Below are 8,414 nucleotides of genomic sequence, written 5' to 3' on the forward strand. Positions count from 1 at the left end.
TATGACATGAAGAAAGCTATAGCAATAAAACTGAACAATCAATATGCTAAGCTAATGGATGGGTCATGTTCATCACATCATTCTCCTAATGATGTGATCCCGTTCATCAAATGACAACACATGTCTATGGTTAGGAAACTTAACCATCTTTGATTAACGAGCTAGTCTAGTAGAGGTTTACTAGGGACACAGTGTTTTGTCTATGTATCCACACATGTATCAAGTTTCCGGTTAGTACAATTCTAGCATGAATAATAAACATTTATCATGAATATGGAAATATAAAATAACAACTTTATTATTGCCTCTAGGGCATATCTCCTTCAATTTCTTCCATATAGATAACTTAGTCAAATAGGTTGGTAATTTGTATAACTACTCCCTCCGTCTGGGTTTATTGGGCTCAAAGACAAGATCGGCAGGATCAAGGCAACCCGTAATTAGGTGCGTTATATTAGGCATTAGACCTCTTTAATGCATTGGTGCTAAGATGGGGTGCTAAATGCATTAAAAAGCTTAGCAACTACTCTCTGCAATGCATTGATGCTTCACTTTTGTAGCTAAGCCTCCCTCATTTAATGTTTTAACACCAAAACACCTTCATGCATTGGTTGATAGTCATTTTGCATAGGTCCATGCGTTTAGCATCGTTTCCTTCTGGGGTCACCATAATGCTCTCTCTCATCTTTAATTGCTTTGCCACATCCCTTTTTTGCCTACGTGGCACCCTTAGCATGGATACACCTTGGAGCACTAGGAAGGGCCTTAGGCAAACTCTTCTAGGCATTACCCCCTCCAGTTGATGTTTCGTTTTCCACATCAGTTACTGATTGTGATGCATGCAACCACCATCCCATCGGGTCTCCACCAATGACGCACATGCATGCATGCTCACACGCACTGGAACGCATGCGTAGCGCAGATTCCAGAGTTTAGCCTCCTTATAGCTCAACAGTTAATTTGAGGGGAAAATGTACGGTGATCTTCAAAGTGGGCCTAGTAAAAACAGGCAGATTTTTTTGCTCGCGGACCTAATAAACCCAGGCGGAGGGAGTAGCATCTGATAACTTATTTATACAACATATATAACTTAGTCAAGATAGGCTGATTTTTTTAAATTCCTAGTATCTCACAACTCCTTTTCATCATCCCCATTTTGCCTTTCTATTGTCATAAAAAAAATCAAAGAAGGGTGTGAAAAAGATGCATTTTACCAAGACTAGGTCTTCTCCTGGGTTAAGAACAACATCATTGTAGCTGACTGAGGTTGTTGATCTTGAAGAACCGCCCACGGGGATGTTAGCAGTTACGGTCGCGCAAGCTGGTGTGGCGGGCTCCTCGCCACCTTTGCTGAAGCTGTTCCGTGTGAAGGTGCATCTGATGCGCTCACGGCTGCTGCAACGGCCACCGTCGCTGATGTGGTAGAATAACTTGCCGATGTGACCGTTAATACTGAAGCAGAAGATTCTTGATCTGTCATCACGCCCCCGTTGCGTGAGTTGTTGAGGTCAAGCGCAAGAGGTCCAAATTTCTGTTGCAGCCTGATAATCCCAAGTGTGAGGAATTGTCGTAGCACTTTCCAATGATGGAACTTTGGATCTTCACTCGCCTAAATCTGCAATCTGATTGTGTGTATGTGCGCCATTTGTGGTTTCATCCGTAAAATATCACCTTTCTTTCATCCATAAAATGGAAATGGAACGAAGAATAATCATGAATACTGAGAAATTTCCCTCAATAAAAATACAAATACTTTCGCGCCAGCAGATTTTTACTTTTATTTTTTCTAGGGGTCACATATTTATTTTAAGATTTTTTTAGGGATATAGCTAAGCTTTATTGATCATAGTCCACATGAAGTGGTATACAACAAGGATTATGGGGATGGATGAACCAAAGATGTCGCCCCTGATCAAGAGTGTTTGAAAACTTAGCTAACCTAGATGAAAGCAGATCTTTTTTTGAGGCAACGTGCTACCAGCTGGTCACAATCCAACAAGGCCCACCTGCACGCATGTTGCAAACCTTCCTGAGACTTGCTTCCGCAGCCCAACAACTGCATCCCGTAGCCCATCTCCAAGGCCACGACCTCGCCGAACAAAATCACCCAGAAACTAATCCGAGCCACACATCCCCGTTTCACAACCAAGCCAAAGCTCCCCACTCCTCCCCATTCCACGCCGCCGCACCCCGAACCCTAGCGCCCCATCCAGCGAGCGAGCGAGCGGGCGACAGACATGCCGGCGGACGCGAAGATCCGGTGGGGGGAGCTCGAGGAGGACGACGGGGGCGACCTCGACTTCCTGCTTCCGCCGCGGGTCGTCATCGGGCCCGACGAGAACGGCTTCAAGAAGACGATCGAGTACCGCTTCGACGACGACGGCAACAAGGTCAAGGTCACCACCACCACCCGCGTCCGCAAGCTCGCGCGCGCGCGCCTCTCCAAGGCCGCCGTCGAGCGCCGCAACTGGTCCAAGTTCGGCGACGCCGCCAGCGGCGACGACGCCTCCGCGCGCCTCACCGTCGTCTCCACCGAGGAGATCCTCCTCGAGCGCCCGCGCGCCCCAGGTCCGTCGGCGTTTCGCTTCTCCTCCGAATCAGCTGCTGTGTTGCTAGGCATCCTCTTTGTTTGGATTACTGTTAAGAGTCGAGATTGGCGATGATCCAATCAGAAGTCTAGATACAGTCAGGTTGTTTTGTTATGTTTAGTGGTTACATGTACATCTAGGAAATGCATGTGCATAGTAACATTTCTAATTGGCTGGTTACTGGAAGTACAGTAGGAGGTAGATGTTGGAAAGACAGTAAATAGATTGTAGCTATGATGTAGTACCGACCATTTCTCCCAAAGTTTTTTGATTAATATTTTTTGAAGCAATGCTAGTATTGGGTACTGGGGCAGAATACTAATTTTGTACATCTGCTACAGAAAATTAGAATGCTGCTGATTTAAGCATGCTGCATGCAGCCCCATGTAGAATGACTGATATTGGGATTTTCAGTTGTGTTTCTATGTACTCCTGGTTTTGGAGTACAAGAATTATAATTTGAATACACAACTGGCATCAGAGAGCAACCCATGCTCCTCATTCCAGTTACCTGTGATGCGGTGATTATGTTTACCAAAAACCCAAAATTTACTTTCTGCGTTTTATCTTAGATAGTTTCCTGCTCTAGGTGATCATATAGATATCCTATTACTTCAGTCCAGTTAATGGAGGATGCGGTTGACTAGGTTAAAGATTTATTTCTTATGTAACACACTGGTTCTATGACATGTTAACTAGTCTTTTTTCGATAGCCCACCCAAATCTAACCATGCATTATTGTCTCGTGGATGTTGTATGTTTATTACTCTATTTTGACATCACTTGTGTTCTGCTCAGACATTAACACATACATTTGTGACATTGATAACTAGTTCTGTACATCTGCTACAAAAATTTAGAATGCTGGTGATTCAAGTATGTTGTGTGCAGGTCCTTGTAGAATCCTGATTATTGGATTAGCAATTGCAGTCTAATGCATTGTTTTTTTAGTACAAGAATTATAGTTGGAATACTTTAGTATCACACGAGAGTACCCCCATTCTCCTCATTGCAATTTGCTGTGATGTGGTGATTATGTTTACCAAATTAACTTTCTATGTTTTGTAATAGATGATTTCCTGCTCTAGATGATCATATATATATTAGTTGATGGAGGATGCGGTTGAGTAGGTTAAAGATGTGTTTGTTACAGTATATGGCACACTGGTTCTGTGGCATGTTAACTTTACTTTCTTCCGTAGCTCACCCAAATGTAACCTTGCATTCTTGTCCAATGTATGTACTACGCCTGTTATTCAGCCATTACTTGTGTTCTGCTTAAAATGTAGTAACACGGACCTTCTTAACATTGATAGTATTAATTTCTTCTTGATAATCTCTTCATTATTGTGGTTTTGAAGTCCATAAACCAATTAACTTTCTGAATTTTGTTTTGAGACGAGTTCCTGCTCTAGAGGATCACATAGATGTTCTATTACTTCAGGCCAGTTAATGGAGGATGTGGTTGAGTAGGTTAAAGATCGGTTTATCATAACCTTGCATTGTTGTGCCCCCGTGTATTTTGTTTTAGATGAGCTCCTGCTCTAGAGGAGCACAAAGATATTCTATCACACTGGCTCTGGGGAATGCTAACTTTTCTTTCTTGAGTAGCCCACCACCCAAATGTAACCTTGCATTGTTGTGCCCTGTATATTGTATGTCTATTACTCTATTTTGTCATCACTTGTGTTCTGTTCAAACTGTAACATGGACATTCTTAGCATTTATAGTAGTAATAATTCCTTGTTGATAACCTCTTCATTATTGTGGTTCCCAAGTCAATAAACTAGCCTGGCTTCCGCCCTCTTATTTGATGACTCTTCATTTAATTGTAGGGAGCAAAGCTGATGAACCAAGTGCTTCTGGTGACCCACTGGCCATGGCAAGCAAGGGAGGTGCTGTTCTCATGGTTTGCAGAACCTGTGGTAAGAAGGGTGACCACTGGACCTCAAAGTGCCCCTACAAGGACCTCGCTCCACCGACCGATGCATCGGACATGCCTCCTACTTCTGACGGCCCTGCAGCACTGAGTGGCCCTGCCAAGGGCTCATACGTTGCTCCAAGGCTAAGGGCTGGTGCTGTTCATACCGATGCTGGGCACGACATGAGGCGCAGGAACGACGAGAACTCTGTCCGTGTCACCAATCTGTCGGAGGACACCCGCGAGCCCGACCTCCTTGAGCTGTTCCGCACGTTTGGCCCGGTCAGCCGTGTCTACGTTGCGGTGGATCAGAAGACTGGAATGAGCAGGGGCTTTGGGTTCGTCAACTTTGTCCACAGGGAGGACGCCGAGAAGGCCATCAGCAAGCTCAATGGGTATGGTTATGATAACCTCATCCTCCATGTGGAGATGGCTGCACCTAGGCCTACTTAGTTACTTGCCTACTAAGCATCCAGATTTCCTACAAGTGTCGTATCATTATGGTCTCCGAAATACCAGTACTTTTGTGTCGTGAGCTTGTGTCTGTGTTTTGCCTTGTTGAGAATAACTACACTCTGTTGGTGAAAAAGTGAATTTCGTAAGGACGGCACTTGAGTTTATATTTCATCAAGTTTTGTATACCTGTTGCTTCATTTGGTTACTTCTCCACTTGCTAATCTTTGCTACCTGGACGATCAAGATCAGTTGAGAATCTGCAGATGCAGTTTTTTAGCTCAGATTTTTCACGAACTTTGTGTAACTCTTCTACTTCTAGCAAAAATTCCGGTGTCCTTGCCCGATAATAAGCACTAGCAGGTTGGTGAAGCATAGTCCTGGCGTGAGGGAATGCTATACGCTTGGTGGGTTCTCCCGTGACATTTCATGGTGACCAGTAGAAAAGAAAACAACTTCCGTCACTCATTGAAATCCGTCTTATACATTGGTTTGAGCGGGACGGAGGGTTCCACAAAATAGGATATGTATTTGATAATACAAAATTAGCATATGTATTTGATGATGATACAAAAATGGAAGAACTAGAAATGATAAAACGTCTCTCAACTCTGACGAATGGTATGGCCTGTAACTCTATACGCTCACGTCTGTACCGCGAAACCTCCTGTGTTCGAACCTGGTCATCATCCATCTTCCATGATCATTCGTCGTCGTCGTCGAGATGGGAGGCGTGGTGGACGCACATGAGCCACTCGCCGGCGACCTTCTCGAAGACGTTGGTGGCGAGCTGCTTGCCCCAGCTGCCGCCGCTGCCCCTCGTCTTCACCATCTCCAGGCAGGTCACGTACCCAATATCCCCCTTGACGTGCACCTCCACGTCCTGCAGGTCGAACCGCAGCGGGAACTCGTGGTCGGCGTCGCACACCATCTCCCAGCTCCGCATCACCGTCTCGTAGCCGGAGATGCGCCCTGCCGACGGGTGCACCACGTACACGTGCTCCCCCTTCGCCCACACCGCGTGCATCGCCGCCAGGTCACCGTCCCGAAACGCGTCGTAGAACCGCGCGTTCGCCGCCAGCAACGACGACCGCCCGTCCTCTCGCAGGTGTCGGAGCTCATCCCGGAGCTTGGCAGCGCGCCCGTAGTCCTCCTCCTCGATCGCCGTCTCCAGGTCATTGCGGAGGGTCTCCTCGTCGACAACGGGGGCGGTCGCAGTGGCGGTGTCGGCGTCGGCGTTGGGGCTCCCTTCCGCTGCCTCCCCGCTCTTGACGTGAGGGAGGATGCTGCTGGCTCTGCCTGTCATTTGAAGTCCTGTACTGCTAGAAATGTTTAAAGATAAATTGCAACATGGTCAGCACATTAATCATTTTTGAACTTTGGTCGGCACATTAATCATAGTAATATTCCTTGCGACAAACAGAGATCATGGCAACATGTTCCAAATTGTAGAAGGGCATAATCAATGTGGAAGTAGACTTGAAATAAGAGTTCCTTAACCTAAACAGAATGAAAGGAAGCAACTCAACCAAGTGGCAAAATAATTCGATCAATAAGAAGAAATTACACCGAGGACTAAGCATACCTCAGTTAGACTATTACTACATTGAGACTAACGAGAAAGTAGTAAAACGAAGCTATCTACTGGTATGGTGACTGCAATTTTCACTTGAATTGGGACTCGAATTCCTTCCAGGCTAAAAACTCCCAAGGTTCAGTCAAAGAAATGGTACTGTACCATTTTATATTTCTGCCTACTACTTGAGCTCATTTTCTGATGCAGGAGGAGAATAAAACTGTATCTGGCATAATTAGTCTTAACCAAAGCAGTTGCCAGTAAAGTGTGTAACTAACTGCAGAAGAAGGCCAAGATTCAGTAAAGTGTGTAATAACCAACTGCAGAAGGCCAAGATTAAGTAAAGCGTGTGACAAACTGCAGAGGGCCGAGATTCAAGAATCCCAAGATCCCACCTTTACCTGATGCTACCGGCCGACAAACCGATGTCCTAAGTTGCCAAAATACTACAGTACGTACTGTATTGCTTTTGCTCAATTCATCGCACTAATTGGAGATGGAAACCCTGAAATTAAAGCTTAGAGGGGAGAGGCCTCACAAGCGCTTTCCTCCGGCACGGAAGAAGCAGCTGCCAGCAGCGGCTGCGGCGGTCGCGGGGATTTCCGGCCGCCACCAGGCCCTCGCCGGCGTGGCCGCCGCCGCCGCCGCCATAGCTGGGGATGGGCTAGGTCCTGCCATGACGGGATTAGCATCAGGGTAAGGTTTTCTGCTTCCTGTTCCTTTGTTATGTTCTCCTCTCTTCTGTTCCTTTTCCGGGCCTTTCTTGGTGGCTCTTAGCTAGGCCCATCTGAAGCCCATATATGGATGATATTTTGTTGTGGTGGTGACTGGGTAGTCTTAGGCCCAAATACTACTATTCATTCATGCTCCCAAAATACAGTACTAGGCCCATGCATACATACCCCTCTCTCTCTCTCAAAAAAAAAGGCCCATGCATTCACCTGCCACCAATCCTCTATCTTTTTCACTTGTCACCACTCCTACTCTTTTTTCTTTCAAAAAAGACCAAAGTCCTACTTACTTTTTACACACGAAGAGAGCTTGCAATAGCAACGATGCATGGCGCAAGATTAGTGTTGGTCTCATGACATCATGCAAGTACTGTTCACCAATCTTGTGGGTGCCTCTGTATTGTTCGTGTTTGTTGTATTTTTCTCTAATTAACTAGGCAACTACTTCATAGTTGATGGTGAAAAGGCAAAACCTTTGTCCCCGTTTCTAAAACAATTCACTACACCAATGAACAATTAACTCCTCCACTCATGGTGGAGTTTATCCATGCAACACACCGCTACAACTCTCTTACTCTCCTTTTAAAATCGTCTAAATTGCAAGCAATATCATTATTAGCAATCTTGATCTTGATGGTGGGCTCCTCAAGGATACAAGGGTTACCATTGAACATCGCTACAGATGGCTTAGAGACTAGAATCGTCGTCCACTGCAACTGGACTATGCAAACAACTCATCCAGTTAGCTTTGAAGAGTGAACTCAAGCTATAGTGTCGGTTCCTTTAACAGTTGCAACAATTTCCACAAAGTTTTGCCTTTTTTTTTTGCGCGGATTCACAAAGTTTTGTCACAGTATTTTCTTCTTCTTCATTTTCACTATGTTTCAAATATCGATGGAAAAATAACAATGAATTTAGGATGGCTTGCAAAATACTTAGTTATTTCGTAGGCGATCGACATCAGTAGTCGTTCGATCAATATATTCTTGTCTCGCTTGTCTGTCTTAGTTAGTGGTGACTTAAATGTAGATAGTTACTTCCCAATCACATTAAAATATAATAGAATAGATGATGCTCTTTCCACATTGCTTGTTCCCTACAAGTAATATAATAGTAGGTAAATAGTAAGAAACACTGAACCCTAA

At 45.0% G+C, this 8,414-nt stretch overlaps 2 protein-coding genes across 3 annotated transcripts; one reads left to right on the top strand and one right to left on the bottom strand.

The window, feature by feature from the left end:
* The first annotated feature begins 2,097 nt into the window (after positions 1 to 2,097).
* On the top strand, positions 2,098 to 5,148 carry LOC109734955 (uncharacterized). The gene is made up of 2 exons (XM_020294145.4): positions 2,098 to 2,568; positions 4,424 to 5,148. The coding sequence occupies exons 1-2, from the start codon at positions 2,238 to 2,240 to the stop codon at positions 4,960 to 4,962; spliced, it is 870 nt and encodes a 289-aa protein (XP_020149734.1). The 5' UTR covers positions 2,098 to 2,237; the 3' UTR covers positions 4,963 to 5,148.
* A 260-nt stretch (positions 5,149 to 5,408) lies between these two features.
* Positions 5,409 to 7,293, bottom strand: LOC109734956 (uncharacterized). 2 transcript variants are annotated; one of them, XM_020294146.4, is made up of 2 exons: positions 7,077 to 7,293; positions 5,409 to 6,284 (listed from the first exon to the last, which is right to left on the bottom strand). In XM_020294146.4, the coding sequence occupies exons 1-2, from the start codon at positions 7,214 to 7,216 to the stop codon at positions 5,666 to 5,668; spliced, it is 759 nt and encodes a 252-aa protein (XP_020149735.1). In that variant the 5' UTR covers positions 7,217 to 7,293; the 3' UTR covers positions 5,409 to 5,665. The 2 variants fall into 2 exon arrangements, with proteins under 2 accessions (XP_020149735.1, XP_020149736.1); XM_020294147.4 differs by having other exon boundaries at positions 5,409 to 6,281; positions 7,077 to 7,270.
* Positions 7,294 to 8,414: the final 1,121 nt, after the last annotated feature.

This window comes from Aegilops tauschii, chromosome 6, assembly GCF_002575655.3.
Source record: "Aegilops tauschii subsp. strangulata cultivar AL8/78 chromosome 6, Aet v6.0, whole genome shotgun sequence".
Lineage (NCBI taxonomy): Eukaryota > Viridiplantae > Streptophyta > Magnoliopsida > Poales > Poaceae > Aegilops > Aegilops tauschii.